At 26.2% G+C, this 15,042-nt stretch overlaps 1 protein-coding gene across 1 annotated transcript in view; it reads right to left on the bottom strand.

Moving 5' to 3' along the window:
* LOC111631199 (zinc transporter ZIP9-B-like) overlaps positions 1 to 15,042 on the bottom strand; it is a 47,418-nt gene that overhangs the window by 20,782 nt on the left and 11,594 nt on the right. Inside the window, exon 2 of the mRNA XM_023375404.1 lies at positions 6,057 to 6,162. Coding sequence (XP_023231172.1) covers positions 6,057 to 6,162 — 106 coding nt within the window. The remainder of the gene's footprint in view (positions 1 to 6,056; positions 6,163 to 15,042) is intronic.

Here is a 15,042-nt window from a genome sequence, read left to right as displayed (position 1 = left end):
TTATTTGAACTTCTAGTAACAGAGCACGTTCTTATTTAAAAATATTCGATTTAAGAATCCAGTACATTAAATTTGGCCTGAAGAAGAGCCCAGGAGGGGTATCGAAAGCGTTTGCCAATATTAGTTTGGAATTTTCATGCCGAATATTGGTTGAAGACTACACATATTTGTTGTGTCTTATTAATTAAAGAAAGTCTGGAATCAAAGTACTGACAAACTATTTTTGTTAAGATATGTCAAAACTGTTTAATTTATACCTAATCCGAGTATGTACTGTACTTGCTACTGTATTACAGTAGAGCGTCGTTTATCCGAAGAAATTTCAGTTGACAAATTTAAATTTTCGCCAGTGCTGTGGTGCTGTAATCTTTGGCTATGTCTTCGGCTACTCAAATATTTTACTTAATCAAAAACTTCATTAAGAAACTTCAGACTATGAGGCATTAAAAAAAATTAGGAGAAATATTTTAATCTTGCAATCGATTTCTCTATTCAATTTGAATTGCCTGAAGACGACATACATATTTACGTTGAAAGCGCTTGCAAGATTAAAATATTTCTAATTTTATTTAATGCCTCGTAGTCTGAAGTTTCTTAATGAAGTTTTTGATTAAGTTAACTGTTGGCGTGACATCTGAACCGAGTATTTAATACACCTAACAAATATTTTACGTTTTTGATACTAAATTAACTTCTGAAGTATAATTTTTTTATTGTTTTTATATTTTTCAAGATATTTATTTTGTTTTACAAAATAAAAAAAATAATTTTTAACGATACAATAGTCTTCGTTAGGCTTAACATCGATGAAAATTCAATGCAAAGCAACATGCAACGGAGAAAAATTTCAACACGGGATAAATTAATATATTTTTTCGTACATAATTGGTTATCCGAACAACCCCAGTCCCCAATTGATTCGGATAAACAACGCTCTACTGTAATAAAATACCATACTGTACCTCCAATCAAACCTATTACTGTTTACTGTGTAGGAACCTATTAACTTTTATCTTCAGTTTCTATATGTTAACCTCAAATTATTTTTGGCCTTTATAAGGCCATCTCTAGTGAAAGTTTTTCAAGATAACTCATACACCAGGACAGGTATTCAAAATTCCATCACCCATTACCAGCATTATTTTTTTGAAGGTTCAAATTCAATCTCTTAAAACGATTACTTTCAGCAGACATGAATAAATACAGAGTGCAAATTCAAAATTGCAAAGAAAAATAATTGTAACTGAATATTTCTGTACTAATGTTCTGCTCTTGAATTGTTTTGAAAGATTTTCACCTTGATGTATTCCAATGAAGGGAATGAATAACACGTGACCAATGATGCAGAACAAAACAAAACATAAGACTAAATAAAATAATTATACTAAGTAAATATGTCTGTAATTGAAAAAGTGTTTTCCAGACAGTGGAAATGTCATCATCTTTAAATTTAATGCAATTGAAAACATTCTAAAGTTAATTTATAGCAAATGAAGATAAAGTGATACTTTTATTATGTTAATTGCTTCTTGTCTTTATTGTATAATTATTCTAAAAATGTTCAAAAGAACCTTACTTTATTTACAAACTTGTTACACTAAAAACAATTAATATACTGAATAGCTAGAATACAGATTTGTGTTACAATAAAATCTGTAAAACAATTGTTGTCCTCTAGTTTTTGTGATGTAACAAGTCCTTAAGGTAAGGCTCAAGTAAACAGTTTTTAGAATAATGCTACCTTGATCATAAAAATATAGTTACATTTTCAAAATTAAATATTAGTAATGAAAAAGTCATTCAAAAACTAAAAAAGTTTCTTTTGTAAAAAATTGGTGCATTTCTTAAATAATTTTTCATAAATAAATTTACAACCATTGTAATTATAAAGAATGACAATGGTTGTAAATTTATGTTTTCATGTGTCAAAAGTATGTTAATTAGCACCTCATGCTAAAAATAATCATTAGTGTTCTTTTAATTTAAAAATAGTTTTAAATTAATTCATTGGTTTAAGTGTTGCATAGCAAATTATACTTATAGTAAGCCTATTTTATTTAGAATTTTCTAAACTATGTAGTAAATAATTATTAATTTATAAATTTATATGTAAAGTATTGAATAGGTCTTTCATATAATGTCTTTTGTAAGTGATTGTGTATATATGATACATTTAACAAATGTACTGTAATTATGTATTTAAATTAAAGTATTAGAGTGAAAAAATAAACTGAATATCTCACAAAAGTTTTATTATATCAATACACAGATATTCTTACATCATATTACTTTCTGCCAGCATCGGTAGCATTTGTGAAGGCAGTCCCAGAAGCTATTTTCTGTTATGCCTTTAATGACATTTGTTACTAACTTCCATTCTGACAGAATTTGCATCTCTTCAACTTGTCTTTCATTTTGGGAATAGATAAAAGCCTGCAGATGTAAAATCAAGAGTAAGAATATTGAAAGACACTGTTATGTCCACGGTCTGTTATTTGCTGATCAGAAATGACTAATAGAAGTCAGGGTTTGGCAAATAGAGTCTTTAAAGACATTATAAAAATGGCTTCCAGTTTTGACAAACAATATGGATGCTAACAGAAAATGATTATTTTGAAAGTGGTCTTCCATAAATACTTATACTATTTAATATACTATACCAGTAATAATAGTTATGTTAAAAGTTTGGTTTATAACAACCATAAATATAACTTATATATATATATATATATATATATAGTTTTACATAATAAAAGAGATGTTGCCTAACATCTACCCCTAGTATCAAATTACTTAGTATTTAATCGTTAGCAGATTTATAAACCCAATTATTTAAGGCAATCGTTTGGTTAGGTGTTCTATGAGGTAATAACAATACTTTTACAGCATGTTCTAGAGGCCAGACACCCAAAAAATATCTTTTAAACATAGCCCTTCAAATGCATTTTTTTTAGCACCTCTGTAGGTTGCTGCTCTGCAACATTTCTAAGCACTGTGGAAAAACTTTAACCTTGCTACACTTCAGCTTTTTATCTTCAGGACATAGCTCACTTGTCTTTTTAATTCTTTCTTGCCTTTTATTGAAACAATGTGTTTGGAGGCTATGTTTGTAGACTATTTATAGATTCCCTAGGCATATAGAACATGCTGTAACAATATTGTGATTACTTTGCAGAACAACCTGTATATTTAGCTTATTAATATCCTATATAATATATTTTGTTTTATCAATATGTAAGTGTGCCTATCCATTGAGAAAGATGTCACTCATTCTAGAAGCCTGTAAAGAAAGGCTGGAAAAAAGCTGTTTTTCATTTTTGTTAAATGGAGACTACCTATTTATGTTCTGTCAGTTTATTACTTCATAAAAATTTTGAAATGTATTTGGTTAAGTATCAAAATAAGATGTGTTTTGAGAATAAAACCTCACTTTTCTAATGTTTTAAAAGATTAATTATGTTCCAGTTAAAAATAAACTATTTTTAATCATTATTTATCTATTTGCTATCTTTATTATGCATATAATGTATTCATTAAAAAATTACAAATAGGATAACTTATCAACTTTAACATAGTGGAATTTGTTAAAGTATTTTTGATAAATCTTTTAATTGTATGCTTTAATGTTTAACAATGTAACTGATTAAACAATGTAACCAGAATCTTACTGAGCTAATTCATTATTAAAATACTAATAAGGACTAGAGATAAGCATTTGAGCCATCATCTCTAATCTAAATTGCTTAGTATCTTAATAATGAATAGGTAGTATTATAGCACAATAAGATTATGGTGCATTGTTTGATTATTAACAAATGTCAAATTAGTTTTCATATATAATAATATATCTTGAGAACCATTTATAATATAGTGTTTTCTTAAAAGAAGTATTAATATTTTTTTTTTAATTAAAAAAATATAATCTTAAAAAAATAAAATACATTCATAGGAATATTTGAATACTTCCACAAATATGTGATATTTTAGTGAAGTTAGTTTAACTGGAAAAGATTTTTCATCAATTCAATTTTATTTCATTGACTGTACATATTAACATAATTAAATTTAAGTATTTAATACTATTTTTGTTTTCTTTTATTCTATAAAAAAATTTTCTTATTCATTCATAATTTTTACAAATTAAATATATCATTTTAATTTGTATACACATAACTTCTCTAGTCATATACTTTGAGATAATGATGATTTTAAATTATAATTATCTTATTAAGCAATGTTAACAACACCCACATATATTAAGTGTTGTAAAATGACAATTTTTTAACTATGATTAAACTGTATAAGAAATTAGCAGCTTTTTGTAGGTATTTCAAAACAGTTGCAAACATATATTTAGTGAGTGAGAGGAAAATGTCTAGCCAAAATTTAAAGGGGGTTAGAGGGGACGAATATAAAAAAATTCACAGTACAATGCTTGTCCGGAAACACTGTGTACTGTGTGAAGGTGGTAGAGGGCACTGTGTAGGGCAGTCGAAACAACCCGGCAATGCGGGAAGCTGTCATTCCCTACTGTGATTTCATACAGTATGCAGCGCTTCACAAATGCTGAACTAGCAGATATCCATCTGATGTATGGAGCTGCGAATGGAAATGGGAGAGCTGTGCAAAGGTTGGGCTTGTTACATTTGTTTGTGTCTCTTTCCTTTTACCTTTCCACTTTCTTTACTCTCAAAGACTTTCACGCAGCATTTCCAGACAAGCACATACTGCGAGTCTTTTTATATTCATCCCCTCTAACCCTCTTTAAATTTTGGCCAGACATTTTCCAATCACCCTGTATAATCAATATGCACTTGGTTTAGGATGATGCCAAGCCAAATACAGTATAAAATCAAATTACCTGATTTTGATGTATTTTTGACTTAGTTTTAGAATTAGGCTAATAAATTTTTCTATCGACCAGATAGAGTTATCCTCTGATCAATTTTGTCCACAGATTTATTTTTATTAGAAAATTGCTTAGTAGATAAAATATCTAATATACAAATGGAGAAGATTAAATTGTATTTTATTTTTATTGATTTAATAATTGATAATGATGTGTATCTGTAGCAACAAATTTCCAATTCCAAAATGCACATTAATCTACTAACTTTGACATAATTCAACATATTTGGTAATTTTGTTGCACGTGGCAAAATATGATACATTTATCACTATCTGACTAAAGAGCTTGTGTTAAATTTCTATGAGTTATGGCTGATCTGAAACACGACACATTATTAAATGACCTGATAAATGTATTGCTGTGTTCAACAAAGCTTAAAGTAACTTTTTCAATTGTAAGTTTAAAATTTAACTAATAAAACTAAAAATTTCATTGAGTTTATGATTATGATTATACTACATTAGTTTACATATTAAAATTAGTTAATTCTAGTCACTTGTTCAGTTTCAAGCATATAATATCATTTTTTATTTTTATGGACTTATCATACAGGAACTTAGAAGACAATTTGGTTGAATTTAGAGTTTATTGATAACGATTCTTTTCTTGTAACTAATATCAATAAAGTCTAAATTCAGCCATATTGTCTCTTAAGTTCCTGTTTGATAAGCCCATAAAAAAGCATTATTATATGCTTGAAACTGAATCTGTAAAAGATTAAAAGTATTTTATGTAGAAAAACTTTGGTCCTTAGTCATTCTGACTGAATTTTGATTGTTTTTTTTTCCAAGTGTAAATAATAACATTAACTTTACATTCTTGTGTAAGTAAACTTATACAGCAAATGACAATATCTCAATAAAAATGCCATACATCTCTAGTTAAACATGTAACTTATATAAATTAAATAAATAATGAAAAAAAAAATCTATAAATTTCAAATATAGCGAGAATTAATTCTCATGTATAAAATCTCAGTGAAACAGGATTTAAATTTATTATAAATTTAGGCCAAAACAAAGCATATGTTTAATTTGAATAAATGAAAATTATCCTGTTGTCAATCTGCCATCTATGACATGATAATAATAATTATAGGAAATTACGTTTTTGTTTTTGAAAATTATAGATTTCAACATCTTCTCACTTATTTGTGTTGTATACAATGTGTTGACTCCCTCTGGAATGATGACAGACAAGGCAGTACCAACTAACAGACCAGCTCCCAAGACAGACACCAGTTGTAGTTTTTCCTGCAAAAGTAAAAATATGATATCATATTTTAAATGATAAAGTTTAAAATATTATATGTAAATATTATAACTTTTATTATATATTAACATATTTTTTCAAAGTTAAGTGGTTGTAGGCATTTTTATTTTTACTAGTCACAACAAATGTAGATGTTAGACTAATTTATCATTTCGTCTGGTGATTAATAAAGAAATAAGAAGTTTGTTTACAAAACATGCTTTTGTAAGTAAATTTGCATTAAAATGTTTCAATAAATATAAGCTATGTTCAAAAGAATGAATTTCAAGTATTAAAACCTTAGTAAAAAGTTAATAAAAAAAAACCCTCAAAAGTTATGCAACGAATTTAATTGCATGAAATTGACAACGAACAACAACTTTAGAAAGGATGAAAAAAGCCTTTAATTAAATGACTAATTGACAAATATTCAAAACTTGTGCATTTTTATAAAATTTATTTGCAATAAACACAAAATTAACTATTTTCCTGTTTATGTGAAGCAAGCAACTTGTGTTAAAACAGCATGTAATTCAAGAACAATACATTCTTTGGCATATGTTTACTAGAATTGTTTTCATTAACATCGAATCTATTGTTATTCAACCTTTTTGAAACATTAATATCGTTTGATTTTTAAACTGTTTTGGTAAATTTATACATAGCTTTATTATAGCTCAATAATTTAATACCCAAGTTAATAGTTAGATACAAAGTAATTTGTCTAGAGGTACAAGGTTCAGCTGCTATCATGTGATCGTTTTAATAATTATAATAAATTAGCCTTATTATAGCCTGATAATTCAGCAGATCACCTGGCTTTAATCTAAAATTGGCTTTGTGAAGTTGTTTATTTACACATGTATATATTCCATTAATTTTTTATATATTCAAATATATTCCTCCACTAAATAAAAGATTAAGAAGTTATTTCATGCTTAAATTTTGCATATTTAATTACTTGTCTAGTTACTAATTATAACGATCATTAATTTTTCTCCATAACCAATTTTGTAACACTTAATTGATCATTACATAAAAAAACAAATAAAAAGATAACTTTTTAATTATTATTTCCTTTAGTAAAGTTCTATTTATTTATAATTAAAATATAATAGAAGTAATAACAAGTTTATGAAGCATAAACCAAGTTTTTTCTTTAATTATATATGTATATGTATTAAATTTGATTAGAATAGTTACAAATAAATTATTTTTTGTAGTTTAAAAATTGAAGTTTAATCATGGATAGCATTTTTTTTATTTCTGTTTACTGAAAAGTAATTTATTAAAAAAGTACAGCTGTCATACCCCTATCAAACAGGATTTTTAACAATTCAAAACTTAATTAAATTATCATCATGTATTGCATTAATTAAAAATTAATCTCATTCTTGTCACAATTTTGTAGAATACTTGACAATAAAAAAATCCCTTTAAAAATAATCCGACAATTTCAACTTATGTTTGGTTAAAAATTTAAGCTTAACTTATATTGTATCGTAAAAAAGCATTTTTGAATAAAATTAGCCAAACATAATAATTTGGCTAAAAGTAAGCAGGTAGCCTCCATAAACAATTAGAAATTAATTAATTTGGAAAATAACCATTTTGTAATTAGCTCAATTATAACTGAAATGTAATCTAGCTTGTAGATGTTTAACTAATAGAAAAGTGCCTTTGATTAAAGAAACTCTTCTAATTAATTTTCAACGCATAAGTGCTAATTTGAAATTTGAATGTTTATGTTTCAGTTTGGAAATGTATCTGATGAGTTAGGTAACTTGTAAACCTCTTTATTGAAAGAGTGTTTTTTTTTCTCCTGTACAGATTAGGCTTTGATTTAATTAAATACATAAAAATATTTAAAAATAAATGTTTATATGATCAACAAGAAATCTATAAAAAGTAAATCTAGCATAAACTATCAGACATAGTACAAAGTTTACATAAAAAGTTTATTACTACTAAAGCATGCAAATAAAATACGTAGATGATTTTGCTGATGTGTCTACGGAACATCAAATAAAATACTGTAAAGGAAAAAGTAAGTTAATATTCACTTAAATTTCTTTTCCTTATAAAAATCTAAGTAATAAAAATTGAATAATCTTAATAAAAGTAAGATACAAGAATATTTCATTCCTTTCACTTCAAGGATTATATTATCAGACAATTAAATAATATCAATGTTGTCTAGTCTAGACAGCTGTAAGCTCAAATATGCTAATGGAGAGGAAAAATAAATATTTAATAAAATAAAGTTTCAAAATATTTACATTTTAACTTAAACTATTATTGGATTTAAACTTCTATGCATTTGGAGCTAGGACTGTTTAAAATGACTAAGACAAAACCTTTCTCGCTTTGTTTCTAGCCGTCCTAGCAGACCACAGTGTACCTGAAGAAGGCCGAAAACATTTGTAATCAGTGTTTAAATGGCTAGAAACAAAGTGAGAAAGGTTTTGTCTTAGTCATATTGGATTTAAACAGAAATATATTATTTATCATAATTTTTCTTATAAAGAAAATAAATCATGTTTCTCCTTTGACAGTAACTATAATTAAAACAAGTTCATCATCATAAAATTACATAAAACAATCCAAATATTCTTAAATCATCTAGTAATTTTAATTATCATCTTTTTTATCAAATGATGATGATAAAGAAAGTGAAAGTAAAGCTATTTATCTGTACTGATTTACACAAGTAAATATAAACAGTTAAATGAACTATATCTCCTATTCTTAATCAACAGCAAATGATACTCTGCTTTTTTTAAATCAGTCCATTTCTTATCAATTAAATTATTTATGGGTTATTTTGATTTATAATAAATTTTAACTACCACCACCTGCATGTGAAATAATATAATCTTATATAAATATTGAATAAATTAATGTATTTAATGACAAGTAACCCAATATATATCATCTAAAGGATAACTAATTTACAGTTTGAGAATCAGTAATAATTTATTTCAGTATAATTATTAATTATTTTAAATATTTTTACTAGAAAGAAAAGCATACATATGATACTGATTAAAATATAGAACAATAAATTCCTTGTTGCAATGTTAAATTTATCACTGCTCATACAAACTTATTCATACACACATAGTAACCTGTTATTTGTGCTACTGTTAATAAAATGACATTATATGGTTGCTAAGTGAATGAGTTACTAAAAAGGAATTGCTTGAATATTAATACTAATGATGCAGATAAAGCAGTTTTTATGAATGTTTATTAAATCACATTTTTCATTTGCTATTAAAAAATATACTGCAGCAACATATAAGTAAATTTAATATTATGAATTATTTCACTTTAAAAATCTTTTTATGTACAAAGATATTCTTTTATGACAGTCATAATAAATACAATAAAATGCATTTGTTTTTAATTTAATTGTAAATTGTCTTTCAACATATATATATATATATCTTTATCCAGCAACAGTTTTGTTTTGAAACCAACATTTTAAATTAAATCTGTAGTCATTATAAGGTTTCATATTCAAATAGAATCAGATTAGTTCAGTTAGAATGTCATTTCAATGACAAATATGATATATGTCATTGAAATGACATTCTAACTGAACATCATATTGGAAAATAAAACATGTCGTCTAACTGAAAACCAAGATTCATAAATTTGACAATACTTTTGGTTTAGAATTTCATAAAGAAATCAATAAATTGATGAGAAAATTTCAAATTATAACTTGATACGAAGAAAAAATAAAAATACTTATCAATTTTTTGATTTTATGCAATTTTTAACAATTATAATGTCATTCTATCATTTGAATGTAAATGTTATGTAATAATTAAAACATACCATATATGCATTCGCAATGAAAGAAAACATAAGACTAGAAATGTAAATAAAACATTTTTTAACTGACTATCTGATTAACATAAGGCACAAGAATATTGTATGCCATATGGATAGATCTGACTGCAATAAAGCTAACATGAAAGAGGGATAGAATGAGAGAACAATGCTGTGTATATTACTGCATATCATGAATGAATCTGGACAAGGTTTGAACATAAATTTCCAAAAAAAGTAAAATAATATATTATTGGTAAAAAAACAATGAAATCAATTTTTTATTCATAAATTTCTTATGTATTCTGAAAGGCATCATTTTACCACCAAATGCTTTTGAGCATAACAATATCATGCATCTGGCCGAGTTTCCTTTAATGAAAGATTTATTAAGTGTATTATATATATAATAGAATTCCTTTATACTTATGAATTATAGTACTTCTTAATATTTTGTTTCTAATTTTAATACTTTAAATACTTGAAGAAAAAAATTCTCATTTACAGACCAATTTACTTCTAATAATAATAAATCATTATTAATAAAGAGATTTTAATTTAAAAGAATATTTCTAATTTTTATAATAAAAATATTAGAATTTTGTAATTTAAAGTACAGTGAAACCTCGGTATATGACCTTAATCCGTTCCCGATGTTTGGACTTATACCAAACCAACCTTTCCCATAAAAAGTAATGTAAAAATGATTAATCCGTTCTCGTGTAAAAAAATGGCTGGCTTTAAACATCTCGCTTTCCTGGCTAGTTCCTGCTTGATTTTTCATGAGATCAGTATGTATCTTTTTAGCTTTCTCACAAATAATTGCTTTTGATACGCTGTCACCAGCACACTGTTTTTCAGTTATCCAAAGCAAAAGCAATTTCTCGACATGATCTGATGTCTTCGATCTCTGTTTAGAAATTGATTTAACCCCTTTCGCAACGTTAGCAGATTTAATAATGCCTTTATTTTTCGCGATTGTCCACATCGTCGTTCTCGGAATACGGTAAACAACAGTTAAAATCTCGAACACGCATGCCACCTTCGTATTTCTCAACAATCTCTTTCATCAGTTCCATTGTAATTCTAGTCATATTTTTAGTTTTCTGTCGCTTTTCATTTGCCTTTTTGGGATTCGTGATTAATAAATATAATAAAATTTTACTTAAGAATTAAAATCAGAAGAAATTAAACAAAGTTATAAACCGTTGCACCACGAACGTCTAGTCTAGTACACCGACAGTGCTACTTGTTCATTGATGACGCGTATAATTGAATTATGTCGTATACCGAACAAAAGTCGTATACCGAGCAAAATTTGTTTCGTCCAAACAGGACGTATTCCGAATTGGACGTATTCTAAAGCAGACGTATACCGAGGTTCCACTGTAGTTTAATATCCAAAATATAATAAAAGTTTTATTTAATTGTAACAGTTTTAATATCACTTAGAATTATTTGTTGATTTTTTTTTATGAATTAGGACTGTTCAAAACTGATTGGCACTGCCCCTAACTGGAAAAGTAACAGTTTGTAATATGGTGGACACTCTGCAGGCTCTAAAGTACACAGTGCTACGGCATCTGCCAATTTTCTGGAACTCGCACCTAGTGACTATGCTCTGTTCGATATAAAGAAAGAAGTAATGCATGGCAAGAAGTTCTCCTCTTAAGACAAGCTTCAGTCAGCTGCCCAGTGGTGATGCTGGAGTAACCCAAAGAATAGCTTGCTGCAGCAATACAGAGACTGCTGGAACAATGGCAATAGTGCATAGACATTGGTGGAAATGCTTCTAATGTAAAATGCACTCACTTGGTCCTATTAAACGGTTAGTGTGAAGTAAAACTTTGTAGTGCCGATCATTTCTGTAAATATATTTAATGTAAAAAAATTCTGTTATTTCTAAATAATTCATCTCTCCGAAGTGATAAATTTTTTCTTGCAACTTCCATACTTCTTTATTAGAATTATTGCACTTTTAGTAACATATGTAAGAAATGATATGTAAGATATGTAAGAAATATGACACTACTCAGCACTATTTCATGGCACCAGCACTCATCAGTGACGATGTGGATAAAACCACTAAACACAATTAGGTTATGGGTTAAACCTCATTAATGAACTGGATGCAGGGCATTTTCTGTGTTTTTTCCAAGTGTGTAACACCTAAATAGGGACCAGTTTCCTATAAGAAGTTCTGGGAGGCACTCCTCTTTGGCATATTGCCCAAGTGTTGCATTGCCTTCTTCCATCAATCCATATCATGGGGCTCCTGAAGTCTCATTGCAACACCTTAAGATCCACTGTTCTAGCAAAGGAGAAGAAAAAAAAGGAGGGTCATTCAAAACTGAATTAACTAACTATTGTTATTTCATTCTCCACTATTTTATAACATAGGTATATTTATCTTGGGACAGTTATAGCGATGCTAACAGAATGTAATAGTTTATAGCAATATGCATGCACCTTCATAATTATTAAATAACATAATAATAATAATAATGTACAACTTATTAAAGTAGTTAAAAATTTAATAACATATTTTATTTAAAATTTATTAGCCATTCTCAGATTTAGAATGTAAAATTTCATTCAATTATATTTATATTCTGTTACCAAAACTTTAAACTAGTTTAATAAGGTTTAAATTATTATTTATATTTATTTGAGATTTTATTCCTTAAAATAAACTTTGAACTATATAATACAACACTGAAAAAATAGAAAGAGAAGAAATATGTTTCCTAAATGTAAAATTTTACAAATCATATCAGAAATTTTATACCAGAAATAAGAGAGAAGATCTAACTTAATTGGCTTAAAATTGCAAAATATAATCTGCATTTTATCTAATTCATATAATATGCATTAATATATATTCTAATTTTCATGAAATAAATTATTTATTTTCAATTTTCTATAGAATTATTAATGTATAAAGAAGATAATTCTTATCTATGAATAAAACATTTGACATTGACATATGTTATAATATGAATAAGATTTATTCGACTGTTTCACAATACAGAAAGAAACTGAAAACTGAACAACAGAAAGTGCAATAATTTTCTCTAATATTTATTATAACTAGAGAATTCTTATAAATCATTAAAAAATTAACTTTTATTTTCAGAATATTAAATTATTATTAATCTTAGCAACATGGTATCTAACCACACGCCTTCAGGTCAAATTATGCAATTAAATTAAATAATTTAATAATTAACTTAAGTACAGCACGAATATAATATGACTTTTATGCTAACAGAAAATGGGACTTTGGCTATTTGAATGTATCTACAATTTAGAATGCATTATATTAATATAAATTATATTCAAATCAACATTTGTAATATACAGGTAGTTTGTTTTTTTCCAAATTTCTAGTAAAATTGCATAATCACATTTCTATGAAACATCTTTAAAACTGAAACTAATCATTTATCTCACAAAGTAATACAAAATAAAAAAAAAAGCTATTTTAATAAGAATTTTTACATTTAACTTTATCTTTAAAAATATCAGGCTGCAATTTAGTTTTTTCAAGTATAAAAAGAGTATAGAAACCTTTAAAAATGTTATTTCTGTAATTTTTGAATTATTCAAACTAAATGAGAACATAGACATTTATTTGAATTTTATTAAAATAAGTTACATTAGTGCTATTATTTATAATAATACTATTTTCATCATTTATAACTATGTTATAAATGATGAAAATAATTATTTTATAAATTATAAATATATATTAATTTAAATACACCAAATGCATTAAAAAAATTCCATCTGTTAATTTCCAACCAACCAGCAAAGTAATTAGAGAGCCTTTTTCCAATACCTCATCAAAGAAATATTCAGCCAATCCATAATGGGAGTGGTTGGATAATGAGGAATATGAATCTGGACAAGAGCGCAAGTCACCAGAGTGGCTGACTAATACCTTTATTAATTTAAGCAGTATAATATATTGTTTATATGAAACTATTATTTTATATAACAATACATTATAAAATATAATAGAAGTTATAATCCAGAAACTTCTGAATTGTGATATAATTCATAATTATAAATGTTAAGAATAAATTTATCATCTAAAAATATTAAACGTAACAGATTTTTGTACATGAATAATATTTTATATAACACAAAAAAAAAATTAATATCTTCATTGTTTGAAGTTTCTGAAGTAATTTTTTCACACCTCAAAATTTATTATTCACAAAGTTAAGAATGACTATGTATGTTTTTAATACTGTAATTAATTTATTATTAATGCAGACATTAAAAAATTTTCCAATTACACTATCTGGTCTGACATTTGTTGATCAAGTTATATTATATATAACTTATCTTCCTATATATTAGAAACATTCAGTTTGACAGGAGGAAAAAAACATCCCAGAAATGGGAGCAATTAAGCATAACTTTTTATTTTTATGAAAAATTTATCTTTAAAAAATACAGTATACTTTACATAGAATAATTTTCAAAATTTTCCAAAACATGAAAAAGAAATAGCTTCTTTAAGAAGTGAATTCACATTGAGTAGATCTTTAAAAACTGAACTGGGTCAAGTAACACTCCATTTACCTATGTTAAGTCATTAAATCAGTCCAGTAGTTCAGATCATCTGTACAGATGGCACAGAATTTTTTCCGCAGGTAAAAAAAAAAATAATTGTAGATAGTGTCAGATAGTGTTTAAATTTTGTTATTAAATTACTCCATCTATATAACAAATAAACTATATAGCATTTAAATATAGTTCCATAATTTAAAATATAACTAAAATTATAATTATTTTTCATAAATATTTATAGTAATTTAAATATATACATTGATATATCTTAACTGGAACTTTAAATATTAAAAACAAAGACAAATCAATAGACCAAAAAACCATTAATCATCAATTTCAATTATAAGCTATTTATGTAGCTACATATTTTTAAAACTAGCATCAATAAAAATAATCAATAAATATCTTTGTCTAGTCACTAATGTACAAAAAATAAATTGTTGCATATTTCTTTGAAACAA

Source organism: Centruroides sculpturatus, unplaced genomic scaffold (assembly GCF_000671375.1).
Source record: "Centruroides sculpturatus isolate CEXI.00-Female unplaced genomic scaffold, Cexi_2.0 scaffold602, whole genome shotgun sequence".
Classification (NCBI taxonomy): domain Eukaryota; kingdom Metazoa; phylum Arthropoda; class Arachnida; order Scorpiones; family Buthidae; genus Centruroides; species Centruroides sculpturatus.
Note: the sequence above shows the minus strand (reverse complement) of the source record. Positions and strands in the feature narration are given on the sequence as shown.